The sequence below is a fragment of the Sus scrofa genome, chromosome 2 (genome assembly GCF_000003025.6).
Source record: "Sus scrofa isolate TJ Tabasco breed Duroc chromosome 2, Sscrofa11.1, whole genome shotgun sequence".
Classification (NCBI taxonomy): domain Eukaryota; kingdom Metazoa; phylum Chordata; class Mammalia; order Artiodactyla; family Suidae; genus Sus; species Sus scrofa.
The window spans coordinates 139,899,133-139,920,519 of NC_010444.4; the positions used below are offsets into that span (position 1 = coordinate 139,899,133).

The 21,387-nt window shown below is 38.0% G+C and overlaps 1 protein-coding gene and 1 long non-coding RNA gene across 7 annotated transcripts; one reads left to right on the top strand and one right to left on the bottom strand.

Annotated features, from left to right (window-relative positions):
• MYOT (myotilin) lies at positions 113 to 19,963 on the top strand. 6 transcript variants are annotated; one of them, XM_005661661.3, is made up of 10 exons: positions 113 to 353; positions 3,253 to 3,819; positions 9,220 to 9,394; positions 10,374 to 10,478; positions 13,099 to 13,145; positions 14,031 to 14,163; positions 15,364 to 15,571; positions 18,286 to 18,451; positions 18,825 to 18,958; positions 19,338 to 19,963. In XM_005661661.3, the coding sequence occupies exons 2-10, from the start codon at positions 3,464 to 3,466 to the stop codon at positions 19,508 to 19,510; spliced, it is 1,497 nt and encodes a 498-aa protein (XP_005661718.1). In that variant the 5' UTR covers positions 113 to 353; positions 3,253 to 3,463; the 3' UTR covers positions 19,511 to 19,963.
• LOC110259498 lies at positions 15,433 to 21,365 on the bottom strand. Its single transcript, XR_002341931.1, has 2 exons — positions 21,139 to 21,365; positions 15,433 to 15,610 (listed from the first exon to the last, which is right to left on the bottom strand). It is a non-coding gene; the product is annotated as an uncharacterized LOC110259498 (long non-coding RNA).

Consider the following 21,387-nt stretch of genomic DNA (forward strand, 5'->3'; position numbering starts at 1 on the left):
ATACTGTTCTCCATTTCCCAATTCATTGCTTTCCCCTGCTACACGAGCCTGCTAAAGCTCACAGTCAAAATTCACATCTAAAATAAAAAGGCCTGCAGAAGCTCATAATCCCACTCCTTAAATATCACGAAGACATCTGAGATATTGTTTAGATCGTGGACTCTTACTTTGACATGCCAGCATAGGTAGATGGACAGGCAAGCACATCAGATGTCACTGTTTGGCAGCTGATAAAAGTCAGCAGTGCTATAATACTAAGCACAGAGCCACTAGATTAGTCTGTGAGGGAAGGGGCTGCCTCTTCCTTCCCTGTAGTAGTAGGTTATACTCAGCTGGCACTCCTTGGAACTCGGGTAAGTCCCTTCTTTATTTCTCCTTCAGTTTGGGGGTTTGTTTTTGTGTTTTGTCCAAATCAGAAGAGCATGTAAAAGGTGATCTTCAGATAAAAAAGTTCAAAAGCTCCAAGATCATAATGGTTTTATACAAAGATTTGAAAAAAAAATGTGACCTATTAATTCCACTGAGATTGGAAGGCATTATAGAAAGGGCAGAAGGAAAGACAGCAGTATGTCATTATTCTTAAATCATCATTTTTCTGTGAAAAGGGACACTTGGTCTAACCGTAATTGTGGTAATATTCCACAGCTTCAAATTATCCTCAGCTTTTTGTGCAAGTCTGTGCTACATTATAGATAGGAGGAAAAGGTTAAGATTTTTCTAAATAGAAGACAATAGTGCTTCATTCATAAAATTCTTGAAATTTATTTAACATTATCTGGAATAAAATGACACTGTCATATAATATAATCTATTATAGAACTGAATTGTTAAACAGTAATTACAAACATGAAGAGCCTTTCAGAATTACTTATGAACAATTGCTGAGACATGAATAAAAGGAAACTTTTGAAAGAACACATTTTTAAGAAACAAAAGTAATTGTTAACTATGAAGGCCGATAGCAAAATGTATAAGATAGCTGACATTCGAAAGATATACTGAAAGAAAAATAGGGAACTTTCTGGAAAATATCTACTGGCTATTGTTAAACAGTTTATTCCTTATTATTTGAAATTAATCTGAATGATGTGCCTGCCCAAAAAGGAATTTTAAATCAAATACGGGTTTCAATTCTGCAATGAAATAAAACCCATAACTATAAAACTACTTGCCTTGGAATAGCCTTTTTTTTAAAAAATATCTAATTACAGTATCCTTCTGGATATTTTTCTCCAATAATTTAAAGGCCTAATATAATACAGTTAATTACTAAAATGCATTCTCGCTGAATGTGCTTGTGTTCATAAACTCGAAACTAAGACACGATGACCTTTGAAGAGCCCTTTTCAAGAGAACTTTTCTCTTCGCTCTTTAGTTACATTTGCGGTCTTCTCTAAAACTTCTAACTTTAAACTACATGTACAAACTTAGGATCAAGTTGTTTGGTTTAGAAATTTTTCATTAAAAATGATACTTCCTTCAAGATAGGAAATTAAAAATTTTTAACACTTTGCTTCAATGAGGACAATTTGGTAAAAGTTTGATTTATCATTATCTCGGTGTTGGTTTATACTATATGAAACAAACTAAATGTATTTTGAACTAAATTACCTGATATTTTGAATAAAGATAGAATCAATGTTACAACAATTTATAGGGCTAGTCTTTGTGTGTTAAGTCTATATATACATTTCTGCTCAAATTTACCATACTAATAGAAGAAATCAGAGGCAAATATAATTTCTAAGGTTGATTTTAGCGGCAAATGAGTGATCCAAGGAAGGAAGGAAGGAAGTTAGAAATGCCAATGCAGAGCCAAGTAAGAGAAGTGGCGCCCACCTTTTCTTCTGAAAGTATAGGCTACCATCATAGTTGCCTTACTTCCTTCTGTACATCCTACTTTCTTTCTTCTTTTTTATTACTCAATGAATTTATTACATTTATAGTTGTAAAATGATCATCACAATCGAATATTGTAGGATTTCCATCCCACAACCCCAGCACATCCCCCCAACCTTGAACTGTCTCCTTTGGAAACCATAAGTTTTTCAAAGTCTGTGAGTCAGCATCTGTTCTGCAAAGAAGTTCATTGTGTCCTTTCATGTGATGTTGGTGTCTCATTATATGACTGACTGATTCACTTAGCATGATAATTTCTAGGTTCATCCATGTTGCTAAAAATGCCGACATTTCGTTCATTTTAATGGCTGAGTAATATTCCACTGTGTATATGTACCACATGTACATTCTACTTTAAAAAGAAAAAATACTATAGGAACTAAAACGATTTCAAAATTAGTCTAAAATACATATTAAACAGGTAGGAATAACTTAAAGTGAAACTAATTAAGAGAACATCAAGACCAATAACTAGATAATACAATCTAAAACAACAAAAAAAATAACAAAGGGCTCTGGAAAGCAGTGAGTAACACATATACTATAAACACACGGAGAGGCACAAATACAATTACTCAATTATCATCTAGTTTTGTACTATGGTCAACTGGGAATCCAAGGGAAAAAAAAGAGGCAGTTATTTGTAAGGTAAAGGAAAATCCACTTGAATTTGACAACGGTGAAGTATAGATGTTCACTCTATATTGTGAAATTGTAAAAGGATGAGAGAACAAATATGGAGAGTAATGTCCTTTAAAAAAGAAGTATATTGCTGCTGCCCTTGATTCACCATGTCATTCATCACAGATCACATGGTGTGGAATAACCTGTATATCAGAAGAGCTGCTTAGTGGTTTTGATGAGAAATGGGAAGAATCCAGACTGAATGGAAGCTGAGATGTTACATATTTAACTGCTAATAATTTTAAATCATTAGCTGTCTGTGGTTAATGAAACTGTAGCCACTGGCAAAAGCTAAACATAAAACCATAAAATTATCACACTGAGCAACATCACAGATTTCATTTCAGAAACAACCACTTGGCAAACCCAAACTTTGTGTGCCCACACCTTGAAGTCCCTAGGCATGCTTTAGGAATCATCCAGAGGCAAACGAACACTAATGAATTCTTTTTCTCTTATTCTCAAGAGGAAAGTCATCTGTGCAAAAACAAGAGATAAAGGAATGGGAAGTCTAGAAGCCAGGAAAGTTCCACCTTGATTTGACCTTGAAAGCACACAAGCCCCCCCCCCCAAAAAAGAAAAAAAAATTACATAAACCCTAAAGATCTTAAATAAACAGTGCTGGGTTTGACGCGAATATTGTAACTGAATCATTTTCTTCTTTTGAAGGAACAGTACTCTTCACGAGAAGGCCACTCCATCACAGCCAGGAGCACAGTATTCCCAGGATCTCAGCAAGGAGGGGCAGACCAAGGTCGCTTCTGATTCACTGCGACCTTCTGTAATTCCAGGCTTGCAGCCCCAGATTCAGGACCCCACCCCTCCAGGAGCAAATCATTACAATAATAAGTTGCCTTCAACTTCTGTAAACCAGCTAAACATGTTTAACTACGAACGTCCAAAACATTTCATCCAATCCCAAAACCCATGTGGCTCCAGACTGCAGCCGCCCGGACCGGAAACCTCCAGCTACTCTAGCCAGACCAAACAGTCTTCCATTATCATCCAGCCCCGCCAGTGCACAGAGCAAAGATTTTCTGCCTCCTCAACAGTGAGCTCTCACATCACTATGTCCTCCTCTGCTTTTCCTGCTTCTCCCCAGCAGCCTGCTGCCTCCAACCCAGGCCAAAGGGTTACAGCCACTTATAACCAGTCCCCAGCCAGCTTCCTCAGCTCCATATTACCATCACAGCCTGATTACAGTAGCAGTAAAATCCCTTCCACCATGGACTCCAAGTAAGTGAAATTATAAAATATAAATAGGGATAGAACTGTGTATAGAGTGAGCTCGTTTCTGAGAGAGAAACGGGAATGCGTTATGTACTTCGTTCTTCACTACCTAAAAAGTCAATGTGACCTCAGGGTCTCATTCCATATTTCTTTTGGAACACCTTGAACCAGGGTACTGGCAAGAAGAAGTCATCTGGAAGGAAGTTCCTGTTGTGGCTCAGTAGCACCAAAACTGACTAGTATCCATGAGGATTCAGGTTCAATCCCTGGCCTCACTCAGTAGGTTAAGGATCCAGCATTGTCATGAGCTATGGTGTAGGTTGCAGAGGCAGCTCGGACCCTGGTGTGGCCATGGTGTAGGGCAGTTGCTGCAGCGCCTATTCAACCCCTAGGCTGGGAACTTCCATATGCCATGGGTGCAGCCCTAAAGAGACAAAAAAGAGGAAAAAAAAAAGTCATCTGACCCATCCTCCAGGTTGAGTTGAACCTCAATCACGTATCATCTTATATAACTACTTACCTATTCTTTTCCACCTTCAAAAAAAAAAAAAAAAGATTTCTAACGTACCAAGAACAGTGAACTATTCCCCCAGCTCTAAGTTAAGATCCTCATGCTGTAAATTTAATTGCTCTGGTTCTGGGCTTAGCTGAGACGAACACCTGTCTGCTCTTCTTCAGATAGGATTTCCTCTCACATAAGCAGAGGCTATTAAGTTTCTTCTCAGTCTTAGTCTTTTCTTCCTATCCATTTTCCTCCCTGATCCTGAATATCCTCTTGGCTAAAAAGAAAATATGAGATGCAGACACTTGAAGTGTATGAATTTTCCCTATGTTAAGATAGGCCTGAGGAGATAAAAGCTCATGGCCTTAAGGTTTCCTTTGGTAATTACAACCATACTTTGTTCAAACTAGTTGGACTGATCTAAATACAAGGAAAAATACCTGTATCCTTATGCAAGCATGTACTATTTCCACAGCCCTAAAACTGTCCTAGCAGAACCTGATATGAAGAATGACACCGTGGTTGTGCTTTTTTTAAAACATGAACTAAATACCTTGTGCTTATGCAAACTTTGGGCTATCAGTTTTCCTTTTCCTTGGCTGGGTAGAACGTCAGAGAATTAAGTCAGAGGTATATGAAAAACTGTCTGATGGAATATGTTTTGTTGATTGTAGGCTTATGGACAGACTTGCTGAAATTCATAATTTCTCTCAGTGTTCTCTAGACTAATTTTTCTAGAGATTCATATTGTTGGTGACTCTAGAAACCTAGTTGAACTGACCATAAGCAATACAATTTGCAAAGAAACCTTTTCAAATCTTTGTTTGTTTGTTTTTGTATTTGTTTTTTAGGGCTGTACTTGAGGCATATGGAAGTTTCCAGGCTAGGAGTCGAACTGAAGCTGCAGCCACTGGCCTATACCACAGCCACAGCAACATGGGATCCAAGTCATGTATGCAAACCCACACCGCAGTTCACAACAATGCTGGTCCTTAACCCACCGAGCAAGGCCAGGATTCGAACCCATATGCTCATGGATACTAGTCGGGTTCATTTCCAATGAACCACAACAGGAACTCCCTTTTCAATATTTTTAAAAAACAAAAACCAGGAAAGCCAAGAACATTTGTTAGAATCCCACAGAATAAATAAAAATTTTAAAAAATAAAGAATCCTATAGATACTATGTTGAACCATTTGAAACAGTTGATAGTCAACAATTTTTGTCCTATAAAAATGGCATCCTCACTGGTTTGGCCTAATGTGTTTAAAAGATGGCTTCAAGAATTAAAAGCCCTCTCTTTCTCCTCCACTTCAAAATCCCATTATCACACATTGTAGATTTTTCCTAGTAATACAGATAACTTTAGTATTTTAATCTTTTTCCATTTATCTTTCAATTATTTCCAAATTTCCTATATAAGAATGTTTAAATATAAAATAACCTTTTCTGGAGTTCCCGTCGTGGCACAGTGGAAACAAATCCGACTAGGAGCCATGAGGCTGGGGTTCGATCCCTGGCCTTGCTCAGCAGGTTAAGGATCTAGCATTGCTGTGAACTGTGGTGTAGGTCGAAGACATGGCTCGGGTCTAGCATTGCTGTGGCTCTGGCGTAGGCCAGCAGCAACAGCTCCAATTAGACCCCTAGCCTGGGAACCTCCACATGCCACGGGTGTGGATCTAAAAAGACAAAAAAATAAAAATAAAAATAAAAAAATAACCTTTTCTGACAACAATATTTCTCTTAGTAAAATCTTTAATCCTGTTCCAAACTCCTGCCCAGAAGTGAAAGCTATCAAATAAATATTAGTGAGCCTCAACCCTATACCCGGCTCTGTGCACAGAACTAAGAGAGGAAGAAAGGCAAAAATGGAGAGGATAAGAAATAAAGCATAGGAGGACCCCAAACCAGAGATCAAAGATCCAGCTTTAGCTGTTCCATTTTCAGCAACCACAGATAACTCTTTTAATCTTCCCACAGCCACTTGATACCCATTCAGTGTCCAGCTGCACAGGGTGGAAAGCTCTGGCCCTTTGAACATTTGTACACGAGTCCCTCATTGTTATGATGGGCTTAAGTTTGCCCTGTCTTCTAAAATAATCCCTTGGATTCTGACCTAGAGAAGTTTGAAAGCTTTATTTAGACTTTCAACAGTAGGAAGCCCTTAAGAAAATGTTTTATTCAGTTGATCAAACCACAGACTAGAAATTTAAAGGAACTCTTTAATTCTAAATTGTTCCTTTCAGAAAGCATGCTCTGTAACATTCATCATTACCTTATCTGCTCGGTGATTCAGTTTCCTGATTTGTAACAAAAGCAAGGATTTGGGTGATGAATAATAGGAGGAAAAAAGCCCTATAAAGCACTGTGCAAATACATTAGCTTCTAATTATGAAGCGATATTAAGTCCTAACACTTACATCATCTAAACTGGTAATAACAGGAGTATTTAGTGAATAAAGTGACTGAGGTTACATATATAAATCAGTGATTCTCAAGCTTGTTTTTGATGGTCCTTCAGGATTTCTCAATATATTACATTATCAGAGTCTGATGAAAGATTTAATGCTAATTCACCCTACCAAACATATGTGACTTTTTTTTCCCTTCCTTTTTTGGCCACCTCAAGGCATATGGAGTTCCCAGACCAAGGATCAGATCTGAGCCGCAGTTGCAAGCTAGGCCACACTGCTGCAACACAGATCCTTTTACCCACTGGGCCAGGCCAGGGATTGAACCTGTGTCCAGGGGCTACAGAGACACCACCAATTCCATTGTGCCACAGTGGGAACTCCCCAAACATACATGACTTTTTAGAAGATAGTAGGCTAGCTCAAAAAACAAACAAACAAAAACAATTTATTCTAACTTCATACAGTGGGAGAGATAGAATCTGTAAAGCCAAAATTCAATCTTAAAACAAAAAGAAACAAAAAAAAAGTCAATATTTATTTAGATCCTTGGTTTGGTTATTTACTTAACTGAACAAATAAGACTTTAGTTAAAGACTGATACAGACAATCCTCAAGATGTGAAATGCAAGGAGGGAAAATGTATATAATTAACTTTTAATTCAGAGCATCCCGAATACAGTGGGAAATACTCATTCAACTGAGAGTACTGACTTACTATTTTGCAAGCTTTGTGTTAGTAGATATAAATTACACAATGGTGAGTTAAAAAAAAACATCTTTTTTTCTTTGGTATATTTATAATCTAGAGATTATTAACCAAGTTCCCAAAGCCAACAAAAATTAAAACTCTGGATCCACTGACAGGAAATATATTTCTACTTAGCTTACAAGTTCCTTTAATGATCCTTGAGAATTTTTAAACGGGAACATGTCAGAGAACAGACCAACATTGTCTTACCTAGATAGGTGGAAAAAGTTTAGTATGATAATGGCAAAATAGTCATTCAGGGCAGTGGCCAGTTTTCCCACATGAAATAGACAGAAGCTGGCACCTGCAGGGCCCTAAAGAAAGAAACTAGGTGAAATCTAATGAACTCTGCGAAAGGTTGTAAGCTAATTAACAGATCTACAAAGGCAGGAGTCACCAAATACCAACCCTATCCTCTATCAGAGTCAGCAGGAGAACCCGGGCAGGAGGGAGGGCTAAGGACATCGACATCTCGGAAGAAAATTCAGGATCGGAATGTGAAATAAGGATTTAAACCAAACTCTTTAACTGCCATTCAAGTTTGCTTTCTTTTCAAACCCTTTTTTTTCTCAGTTCATGTTTTTTTCGCCTTCCTCCTCTAATCATCATTTTCTCTCTCTAAAAAAAAATCACTTTATTTTTTAAATGATTTTTATTTTTTCCATCATCGCTGGTTTACAGTGTAAAAAAATCACTTTAGCAATGTTGAAGAACCTGTCACTACTGTAGAAATTATAATATAGTGATTGCTCGGACTGTCTAAAAAAGGAAATTAATAGGAACTGGAAATTAATAGGAAAGCCAAAGATGACATATGCAAACTGTAGACTCCATTCAAAGCAAGAGAATATTCACTAAATACCAGTGATCAGGCTGGTAAATGTTTAACAGTCAGCTCTGGAGGAAGAAGCCATGAGTTGTGGTATTTACCAAGTTCCCTAATGTAGATAGATCCTCCCACCACCAAGAATTTCAGACTTTCAACATGAGATCACATGGCGCTGGGAAGAGATACTAAATCTCTTAAGATACTAAATACTTAAATCAGTTCTTTTAAGCCCATATGCGTCAGCTCCACCACGCCACTGCTTACTCTCCACCCACAATCAAACTTGGGAAATTCAAGTGGAAGACTGGGAGAGCTTTCACGCCTCCAGTAACTAGATTTACTCTCGCTTCTTTAGGGAAGATGTTCCAGGACAGACACCTTCCTCATGTCTAAACCAAACTGCTCCTCCTGCCACTTAATTTACATCTGCCAAGATGAAAAAAAAGCTGGGAACCATGTTTACAAAATTCTTCCTGTTATTATGGCAGGTGGTATTTTAATAACACCAGCAGTACTAAGTGGTAAATTCAACCTACCTAAAGGTGACTAACAGAATCGTGCCAAATCTTTTTTTTTTTTTTTTTTTTTTTTTTTTTTTTTTTGGTTTTTTGCTTTTTAAGGCCACACCTGTGGCATATGGAGGTTCCCAGGCTAGGGGTCAAATAGGAGCTACAGCTGTCCACCACAGCAACGTCAGATCCCAGCCGCATCCATGACCCATACCACAGCTCATGGCAACGCCGGATCCTTAATCCACTGAGTGAGGCCAGGGATTGAACCCGGATCCACAAGGATCCTAGTCGGGCTCATTTACCCTGAGCCACAACAGAAACTCCATCCAAATCTATTTTATGTATCCACGTCTTACTTTAAAGATCTTTTTTAAAAACCTTTTTTTTTTTCTTTTTAAAGCTATCAGCAACCCTCAGTTGGCCAACCTGTAAATGCTAAGCCATCCCAAAGTTTAAATGCTAAGCCCATACCAAGGACTCCTGACCATGAAATACAAGGATCAAAAGAAGCTCTGATTCAAGATTTGGAGAGAAAGTTAAAATGCAAGGACAGCCTTCTTCATAATGGAAACCAAGTGAGCAAAATGTCTATTTTGTATAAAAAGCCAATAAAACTATAAAACCTAATCTCAATAAGAAAATTACTCCAGCAAAAAAAAAAAAAGAAAATTATTTCAGATCTATGACCATATAATCAGAAAAGGATAGGATTATCTATACCTTAGGAATAGATAAAAGAGAATATTTGGATCCTATTCTCGGAATGAAATCTGCTCTAGGATTTCAGTAGTAAAAGAATGAAGCAAATGAAAACAACATCAGTCTGAATGATTGAATTAAAAAATTTATTTTAAGCATCACCCTCCCATAATAATATGTCTGATAACCAAATAACTAACGGGAAATGCTATCAGCTTAACTTCTTTATGTACGTTGATGTATGTTACTGATGGAAAATAGTTATAATTCCTACTATGCACACTTTATTAGTCACTGATCTTTGAAACAGTACAACTACAAACCTTTAATCCAAATACACTGAACATACTAGTTGTACTGCTCTTAACCAGAAATTAGTAAATCAATTATTCAGTGTTCACTTAATAGAAGTTATTTCTGAATCTGAGGACATACAGTACTACAGTCAAAGACAGACCCAATGGGAACATACAAAACAAGAAGGGTGGCAAAGAATTACCCTTTTTTGGGAGAGACTTATCTAAAGGTGATTATACTGGCCTTTCCTAGGAGAAAAAAGAAAACAGAAATGAATACTACAGATGAGGAAAGTGGCACTAGAATGAAAGGGAAATGCTCTGAATGAAAAAAAAAAAAAAAAAAAAAAGCTTTTTTGGGGGCTGCACCTAAGGCATGCATGGGATCAAACAGAAAATGCTTTTTTAAAACACGTCTATCATTCAACAGACATAACTATACTATACTTCTGTAACTGTACAAAGACGTATACACCTGCTTGTGGTTTTAAAGTAATGTTATACGGACAACTTACATTAAATCTCATTACCATCTCCTTTACGATTTACTTCTTTAAAGCGGCTAACATATGAGGAGAAGATGGCTCGCAGATTGCTAGGACCACAGAATGCAGCTGCTGTGTTTCAAGCTCAAAATGACAGTGCCGCACAAGATTCACCACAGGTAAATTAAAATAATCTTTAACTAACTGGAGCACTTTTCTTTTGTGTGATTTTTAAATGTCTGCTTTTTTAAATGCCTATAAATAACATTTGAAGCAAAAGTCAATCACTTCCCGGAGTTCCCTTGTGGCACAGCAGGTTAAGGATCCAGCACTGTCACTGCAGCAGTGACAAGTTGCTGCTGTGGTGTGGGTTCAAGCCTGGCCTAGGAACATCCATCCACATGATGTAGGTGTGGCCAAAAAAAAAAAAAAAAAAAAAGTCAATCATTTCCTCACTCCATAAGATATAAAAAGGAGAGACCACTAGAAGCTGAATATATACATAAAAACTGTTCATTTTTCTCGTGGTTTAATGTCCTCATATGAAATGTTACAAAGTCAAAACAACAGAAGGCTGGACTTTCCATGCAGCCCAGCAAGTTAAGGATCCGTGTGGTCACTGCTAGTGACATAGGTTCAACTCCTGGCCCAGGCACCTCTACATGCCAAGGATGTGGCCAAAAACAAAAACAAAACACCAGAAGGCTAATGGTGTCACATTTCATCTGGACATTTAGGGGTCAGTCAGACCTAAGGCTCTCTATAATGTCTTCATGGACAGAGAATTTATGAGTTGTAAATCTTTCACAGAAGTTAAAACTGTAAACCAAAGTTAATTATAACCTTTTTCTCATAAGCAGTTTATCATTTCAATGTTTTAAAATGTACCTGTGTACTAATGAAACATCCAAATCCCTTTGTCATATTCTCATTATTTAAAAATGCTTCTTATTAAAAACAAAACAAAACAAACAACAAGAACCTTATGAGCAATGGCTCCAGGATTAAAAAAGCAACCTTTCCAAGAAGGGATTAACTTTATGGAGAACATAAAGTGAATATCTCATTGGCTTGTTCCCAACCAATATCATTTTGACAAGTTAATCTCAAAGAGAAATGTACAGCTGGAGAGGGAGAATGAACCGCTATTGCTCCTTCAGTCTTCCTTCTGTAGTTACCTCTCATACCTTCCTAAAGAGTTCACAAGAAACTGGGAGCCAAAGGGATGAAAGTGAACATTCAAGAATTCTAGGCTTCATAAAAATATACAAGGATGAGAATAAGGTTTTTGTTTCTGTTAAATATGACTAGACCTACTGAAAAGGACTGGGGCAGGGTCTAGCACAGCAAGGAACTAATACCTGAAAACAGAACTTAAAACTCTTTTGGCTACTGAACTTTTATCACTCATTTTTTTTTCTTTTTTTTTTTTTTTTTTGTCTTTCTGCCTTTTCTAGGGCCGCACCTTCGGTATGTGGAGAATCCCAGGCTAGGGGTCGAATCAGAGCTGTAGCCACCAGCTTACGCCACAGCCACAGCCACCCAGGATCCGAGCCTCAACTGTGACCTACACCACAGCTCAAGGCAACGCCGGATTCTTAACCCACTGAGCAAGGCCAGGGACCGAACCCACAACCTCATGGCTCCTAGTCAGATTCATTAAGCACTGAGCCACAATGGGAACTACTTATTATTCAATTCTTTTAAAAATTTTAAATGAAGATGACAGCACCAAAAAAAAAGAGATAGCAGCAAGACATATTACAAAATCAGAAAAGAAAAATTTAATTTTTTGGTACACTGCAAAATATAAAACGTCAGCAAACTACATATAAGTGAAATATCACATCTATTAATATGAATATATACATATTCAAACCACTACAGGAAAAAGCCAAAAACTTAATTTGGATATTATGAGCTTAAGTGGATTATTCTTTTTTACTAAAAAATTCACTAATCTGTTTTCAAAGGCTGTTTTATAGCTCTATACAGAGCTTGCAGAGTGTCCATCAGAATTTTCTGCCATGAGCTAAAAAGAAAAGTATTTTCCAGTCTAACATGTGTTTACTGCTGTTGGTGCCACTTTTGAGCAGTGGGCATAAAACCCTGTATCTACTGCCAACACAAGTGACTTCATGACTATTTCTGTTTTACCAAAGGACAATCTGTCCTAGGTGCTCCCATTTCAAATATACCAGGGGGACTCAGCATCCTCTGCCATAAAATAGACATGTGAAAAATGAACAACCATCAATTCAAAGTTTAGCCAATTTTCATAAATCCTACCTGTTGAACAGTCTTATTTCCAGGGATTTCTTGCTAGAGTATTAGAAGGTGCGGAGTTCCCGTTGTGGCGCAGTGGTTAACGAATCCGACTAGGAACCATGAGGTTGCAGGTTCGGTCCCTGCCCTTGCTCAGTGGGTTGAAGATCCGGCGTTGCCGTGAGCTGTGGTGCAGGTTGCAGACGCGGCTCGGATCCCGCGTTGCTGTGGCTCTGGCGTAGGCCGGTGGCTACAGCTCCAATTCAACCCCTAGCCTGGGAACCTCCATACGCCTCGGGAGCGGCCCAAGAAATAGCAACAACAACAACAACAACAAAAAAGACAAAAGACAAAAAAAAAAAAAAAAAAGAAGGTGCACTATATTTTAAATGCTTATTAGCTAAATACATAGAACTATCCATGACAGTACAAATACAGCCACCAGAGAAATGTTCCTTTCAATGACTTATTTCTGTTTCATTTCAAGCTAACAACATCATGTTAACATTATCATTTTGCTTAAATTTCAAGCAGCACAATTCAGAACATGCACGACTGCAAGTTCCTACATCACAAGTAAGGTAAAAAATTTTTTAATTTTGAAGAAATATGTATTTTGCTATCTAAAATGTTTTTGGCTTAAAAATGTAATATCTACAAAGCCCTCAAGCTTTCCGTATACGTTTCATAAAAAACAACGTGACCAGATGGGATGAGGGAGGGAAAATAAATTAGGAGTTAGGATAAATATATACACACTACTATGTCTACAATAAACAAGGACCTACTATATAGCACAGGGAACTCTACTCAGTATCTTGTAATAACCTGTATTGGAAAAGAATTTAAAAAATAACAGATATGTATAACTGCATCACTGTGTTGTACACTTGAAGCTAACAAAGCACTGTAAATTAACTATACTTCGATAAAACAAAGTGGTTATTTAAAAAAAAAAAAGGAATGCTTTAAAACCAAGAGAAAAAATGTGAATTTTCTAATGTCCAAGATGATGATCAAAATTTATATCTGTTAATTATCAGAACTATCTTAGAGGAAATTTTTTTAAATGATTTGGTCAAATAAGCCAGGACCACATTTTCATGCTAAACAACTTTTTCATGGCAATGGAAACCCAATTCTAATTATATAATCTTTGCATGTGACTAAAATTGTCCATGGGGTACTCTGCATTTTAACTGACCGGTTTCTTCACCAATTCATGGCACTGAAAAAAAGAAACAAAGATGTATAATTTGGACCAGATGTTTCTAAATTGCTCCTATTTCCAATAGTCATCAAATATGCCACAGCTAAACATAACTCCGCAGCCTCTCTCCATTGTTACTACACTACAGGTCAAAGAGTATAGACTCTGGTTTCAAACTGATGGCTAAACTCTCTCTGCATGAAAGGAAGAGCAATAACAACTCTTCTGCATAGTGATTATTAAAATATTTTTGTAGAAGTAGATCATCCTCAAGGGGAGATGTGAATGATCAAGATGCAATCCAGGAGAAGTTTTATCCGCCTCGTTTCATTCAAGTGCCAGAAAATATGTCAGTTGAAGAAGGAAGATTCTGCAGAATGGACTTCAAAGTAAGAGAAAATTTTAAAAATACTGGAGAAAAATTAACAATGGGATACCAAGTTTTGAAAAATGTCCTTCTCTTTATAGCTTGCTACACAGCTTGACGAGTAGTATGTACAGTGGATAAGAACACAAATTCTAGAGCTAATTTTACCTGGGTTAGAATTCTGGCCCTGCCACTTTCCAGTTGTGTAACCTCAGACAAGTCACTTAACATCTTTATGCTTTTGTTTCACCTGTCAAATGGGAATAACAAATGCCCCTACCTCAAAAAGCTGTTTGAGGATTAAATGAGTAAAGACTGCCAACCACCTAATAAATACTCTACATAAGTGAACCTTTCGTAACAATAGGATCTCTAAAGTAGAATGCCTCTTTAAGAAATTCAAGTCACCCTGCTCACTCTCAGCCTAGAAGAATTCTTCAGGCTAAAATAATTTATTAGAAAGGTCTACATTTTTATTGTCTTCATTTCAGAGAACTTTCTTATAAAATGTTTTTCCAGATTCCTTATGAATGAAAAGTCAGTGTAGATTTAATTGTAAAGGCCTATACAAAAACACTTAACAGAATGGCACTTAAATGCCAGAACTACAGCTCAAGAACACTCTGTTTTGAAAAGGTTATTAATTATATATGCAGGTCTCTTATATATGTGCCTCTGGGACTTCATTTGCACTTGCCATTAACCAGAAAAGCCTTATGATTTCCATATTCCCTGTGGAGACCAATATAACATTAATTAATGTCCTTAACATAGTAATTAAAGAGAACTTAAGGAGCCTGAAGTTGTATATGAAAGAGCTAGATATGGTTTGAGATAGTCTGAAAACACTATATTAATTCCAAGGATTTTAATTGTTACTATTTGGTTAACAATTATTGAAAGAGTTCCCCTCGTGGCTCAGTGGAAACGAATCTGACTAGTATCCATGAGGACGCAGGTTCCATCCCTAGCCTTGCTCAGTGGGTTAAGGATCTGGCATTGCCATGAGCTGTGGTATAGGTCGCAGACATGGCCCAGATCCCACACTGCTGTGACTGTGGTGTAGGCCAGCAGCTACAGCTCCAATTCAACCCCTAGCCTGGGAACCTCCATAGACCTCGGGTGTGGCCCTAAAAGACGACCAAAAAAAAAAATCCATAAATGGACAAGTAGGTTGCAGTGATCTATAACTTAAAATTCTGTCTTATATTTTCCTTTCTAGGTAAGTGGACTGCCAGCTCCTGATGTGTCTTGGTATCTAAATGGAAGACCAGTTCAATCAGATGATCTTCACAAAATGATAGTGTCTGAGAAGGGTTTTCACTCACTCATCTTTGAAGTGGTCAGAGCTTCAGATGCAGGGGCTTATGCGTGTGTTGCCAAGAACAGAGCAGGAGAAGCCACCTTTACTGTGCAGCTGGATGTTCTGGGTAAGCTTTCAAAGAGATCCTAGGGAACTCCAGAAAATCCTGTACAGTCAAAAAAGAAAGTGTTAATAAAGAAATTCCCAAGGGCTTTATAGTTAGGATTAATGTCTACACATACAACTCAGTAGAACACCAATTTTTATGTAAAAGTCACAGTGGCCGGGGCTTGGTGTTCTTGAGGTAAACCCAGTGAAAGTGGAATGACAGATCTACCACCAAAGCTTTTCTGGAAGAGAAATAAAGGCACAATTTCAGACAGACCAAAGAAAGTAGTATATTCTAGATATATTTCTAGATGTAGAGTATTTGTAGACATGATTAAAGCGTCTTAAAATTTTTTAGTCTAATCATTTGTCTGGTCTACAGCCTAAAATAATCAATCTGACACACATTTTCACCAAATCACATACATAGAGTTTAAGACTGAAGAGTAAACGTCAACTTTTGGCCTTAAACCATGCACTTTTCTTTTGGCTGTGTCCACAGCATGTGAAGTTTCCAGGCCAGGGATCAAACCCACACCACTGCAGTGATGATGCCAGACCCTTAACACGCTGCACCACAAGAGAACTCCTTGACTCCCTTGACTTCCCTATGTACTTTCCACTAGGAAAGATCCTTAATGCTGCACCACAAGAGAACTCCTTGACTTTCCTGACTTCCCTATGTACCTTCCACTAGGAAATTAGTCTCTAATTATGACAACAAAAACATTCTTACTCGCTTTAAAAAACAAGTATGATAGGAAGTTCCCTTGTGGCACAGCAGATTAAGGATCCACCACAGCCACAGCTGTGGTGCGGGTTGCAAATGCAGCACAGGTTCAATCCCTGGCCCAGGAACTTACACCTACCAAGAGTGGTGGGGGGCGGGGAAGGAAAGAAAATAAGTGTGATAAAACTCATGTCTCAAATTTGTCTTTAGTAAGACAAATAAAACTTACGTCCTGTTTTAAAAATATTACGATTTAACTGCTTTAAATATATCACATTTAGGAGTTCCTGTCATGGCACAGTGGTTAACGAATCCGACTAGGAACCATGAGGTTGCAGGTTCGATCCCTGCCCTTGCTCAGTGGGTTGATGATCCGGCGTTGCCGTGAGCTGTGGTGTAGGTTGCAGACGCGGCTCGGATCCCACGTTGCTGTGGCTCTGGCGTAGGCCAGTGGCTACAGCTCTGATTCAACCCCTAGCCTGGGAACCTCCATATGCCACGGTAGCGGCCCAAGAAATGGCAAAAAGATAAAAAAAAAATATATATATATATATATATATCACATTTATAAACACTTAAGCCATGATATACTACATAAGAGATATTTTGCTATATAATTCACTGTTATATAAAAGCTTGGTCAAGTTAAAGGATGGACAATCCTGGGTTTGTATTCTACTCAGATCAATGAAAAATCTTTAAGATTATCCTACACTTTAAAAAGGGCCTCACACTAAGGGAAAAAACAGTGATCCTAGAATTTAAAACACACACACAGAACTGAAGTGATTAAGCTTAGAGCAAATCTTTTCTGTGCCATTAATTCCAGAAATACTACGATGTTAGAACTGGAAGAGACTCTGGCAGGCATCTGTTCAATTTCTTCATTTCTCCTTCAGTAAAGCTAGGGTTGGGAGTTTCCGTCATGGCTCAATGGTAATGAACCTGACTAGTACCCAGGAGGACGCAGGTCCAATACCTGGACTCTCTCAGTGGGTTAAGGATCAGGCATTGCTGTGAGCTGTGGAGCAGGTCGCAGATGCCGCTCAGATGTGACACTGCTGTGGCTGTGGCATAGGCCAGTAGCTGTAGCTCCACTTCGACCCCTAGACTGGGAACTTCCGTACACTGTGGGTGCAACTCTTAAAAAACAACGACGACAAAAAAAAAGCTAGGGTTATAATATTATCTTATCAGTTCTTCTTTCCCCTCAGATATTTGAGGAAAAGCATTACTGACATTTGTATATTATTTTATAGTTTACAAAGTGCTTCTTCATTACCATAATTGATCCTCACAGTAATTTTTGTGCCATGGTGGGCATAGCAGTCACTATTACTTGGATATCATTTTTGTTTGTTTGTTTCCTCTTTTGTCTTTTTAGGGCCATACCCACAGCATTTGGAGGTTCCCGGGCTAGGGGTCTAATCAGAGCTGTAGCTGCTGGCCTACGCCAGAGCCACAGCAACACCAGATCCAAGCCGCATCTGTGACCTACACCACAGTTCACAGCAATGCCAGATCCTTAACCTGCTGAGCAAGGCCAGGGATCGAACCCACAACCTCATGGTTCCCAGTCGGATTCGTTTCCGCTGTGCCATGATGGGAACTCCTACTTGGATATCATTTTAGCCCCAGAGAACTGAGTAAATTTTTCCCAGTGTGGCATGGCTGTTGGGGAAACAAAATTTGAACCCAAGTTGTTGGTACTCTTTCCACCGTTCATGCTGCCTCCCTAAAGTTGAGATGATGACAACATGATTTCAATTCTTTAAATGAAACATGATTATAAATTCAATGCATTATTACATTACTGTTTTAGTACTGTAAGTAGTATACTATATATAATGGTATTGCATATTATTTTAACTAAAGCTAAAACAGAAAGCTTCCAATACTGTCATTAGTACTTTTTAAAACTTTTATATCAGCATACAAATCTCGTAATACTTTGGCTTAATATTTTTTGTAATCAAATACGTAAATTTTTCATTAATATGTAGCAAAAGAACATAGAAGAGCACCAATGTTCATCTACAAACCACAGAGTAAAAAAGTTTTTGAGGGAGATTCAGTGAAGCTAGAATGCCAGATCTCAGCTATACCTCCACCAAAACTTTTCTGGAAAAGAAATAATGAAATGGTACAATTCAACACTGATCGAATAAGGTAGGATAAGTGTTTCTAGACTTAACTATAGTTTACTTGGTAAATCCAGTCATACTTTGAAATGCATTATAAATGGCATGCATTTGTGACCTCAATTTGTCTAATTTTAAAAACATATAGATGAAACTAACACGATATTGTAAATCAACTATATATACTTCAATTAAAAATATATATATATAGAAATATAATAAATCTCATTAAGCCAGATTCCACTAATCAGAAGTTTAAGGGATAAAGCAGGCTAGGATTTACCTTTTTACTAACAGCAAAACCTGTTTTTTTTAATTAGTGTGACTGTGGGTGAGAGATATCACTAGTAAATTTTCAAAAGAAAATTAATTACTTTCAATTGTTAATTTTTTCTTTCCAGTTTATATCATGATAACTCTGGAAGAGTTACTTTACTAATAAAAGATGTAAATAAGAAAGATGCTGGGTGGTATACTGTGTCTGCAGTTAATGAAGCTGGAGTGATCACATGTAACACGAGATTAGATGTTACAGGTATGTCACATTACTATCAAGTGTTATGGCAAGTGTTATAAAGAACAGAAAAATTTATCAAGAAACGTAAATCACAGCATAGCATAAAATCTGAGGGACTCTCCCCATATATGTTTTTACTTTTTCCTTCTTTTTTTTTTTTTTTTTTTTTGGAGCTCCTGGGCCAGGGATCAGATCTGAGCCACAGCCTCGAACTAAGCTGCAGCCACTGTGCCACGTAGGGGATCAAACTTGCATCCCAGAACTCCCAAAGGGCTGCTGATCTGTTGGGCCACAGGGGGAGCTCCTGACTTTTTTTCTTTTGTCTGATAATGACTACCTAATGCAACCCATTTGTTTAGAACAAATTTTCTAAATTCTTTTATTTGATCTATTTCAGCCCGTCCAAATCAAACTCTTCCAGCTCCTAAGCAGTTACGTGTCCGACCAACTTTCAGCAAATATTTAGCACTTAACGGGCGAGGTTTGGATGTGAAACAAGCTTTTAACCCTGAAGGAGAGTTTCAGCGTCTGGCAGCTCAATCTGGACTCTATGAAAGTGAAGAACTTTAATAATTTTACCAACGCCGGAAAACACAACAATCAAACTATTAGTAATATATTCAATTAAATTTCTGAAATAAATCCATAGCTGTATTAACAGATTATGGCTTTTATTAGGTAATACAACTAATATATATTTATATTATTATTTATCCTTTGACTCTTGCACATTTTGTTTACCTCTGGTTTGTGAAGCCTACAGAAAATTGGGTTTGTAACTGTAGAAGATATTAAAAATATGGGATTTTAACATTTAAGTCATACACATTTAACTACTATAGGTTACAAATTAATATCAATGTTTTAAACACATCTAATGCTTAATAAGATTTACTGGCACTGCTTTCTAAATACTGTTCTACCCGTTTTCTCTGATAGGAATACTAACATGGTATATATAGATGATCTCAGTGTTCCTTAGCTTAATGTCAAAAGAAAATAAAATTGCAAATATTTAAAACACACTGTCTCCTCTTCACAAACGTCTAGATCTTTAAAATAAAACTTCTGGTTTTTACATATTAACTGAAACTCAGCAAAACCTGTGAATAACAAGCACCAAAAGAGCTTAATACAGTATTATATTCTAGAACAACTTGTCTTGGTGAAGCTCATTTACAGTTCAGTTTCTCCTGAAACAGAACTAGACTTTTTATGGTTTGCACTTCAAAGACAACCACAATAACTTAAATCATGATGGAATCTCTCCTGAAATTGTGACTTTTTTTTTTTTAACCAAACAGGTTCATAATTCAAGATCTTGAGTCTACTGAGCTCAACCAATTAAGAATAGTCTGCAGAATCATCTGCTTACTTATTTAATTATTTAATGTAAATTTGAAAACCTCTATGGGGGGGTTCCTCCTACATTTTAGTTCAGATAACCTATTACTTTAGAAAGCATCATTTTGTCAGCCTCTGAGATCCAAGTACAGCAAAGGGCAAATCCTTGTACTCAACTATTCTTAAGCTAGGCCAGTAGCCCTTTCTTTTTCTCACTTCTCTCTTCCACTAGCTGTTGGCTTTTGCTAGCCCTCTCCTAGTCCTTTATCATTGGTAGCCTCTGACCCTCGCTGCTGTGTGGCCTAGTTTTCCCTTTTACCTGACATAAAACAGCATTTATCAACATCGGTCAACAGCTCTTTGAGCGAACTAATAAGAAGTGGCTTTATTTTTTTACTTTCAAAACAGCTTGACGGTTCTCTTTGCTGGCTACCCTGGGGCTTTTCACTGAATTCCTTTTTACCAACATGAGGATCCCTCCCGTCGGATATTCTGGCGGGTTTGTGGATGCCTTAAGTTACAGCTAAATTTGGCCACTTCTACAGCTGTTTCATAAACCTTCTCAACTTTGCAAAGCTTCTGGGTCAGACGTGAGTCTACCCTTTCACATCAGCTCCGCAGAAGAACTTTAAAACAAAGAAACAAACAAAAAAGCCTAACTTAACGTCCTCTTTAGCCATACCGGGTGTAAAGAGGGGCGGAAGCTATTTCTAGCAAGAGCTCTGGATTAGTAATCAGTTTCTGCAAGTTGCAGCAGCGGGATGGGGTCTAGCAGACCTTGCCCCAAGGGGACTCTGGTAAGTAATTCATCCTCCTCCGTTTCTTCAGGTCTAAAAAGAGGACAAAACACCTACCTTTCAGGAAGGGGCGTGTGAAGACTAACAAGCCAACAAATGTTAAAGACAGTGAAGAAAGGGTAGCCCATTATAGTTCCTGCGATTTTTATGACTGACCCCAGGCCCAAAGCCATGTTTGCCCTAGACGCCGCTCCTCTGCGGCAGACAAACGCCGCACCGCCCAGGAGGGCCTCAGGAGAAGCCCTCCAGAAGGTCCTCGGCGCGCACGCGCGCGCGCCTCGTGTGGCGCCGCTGGCGTCCGTCGCG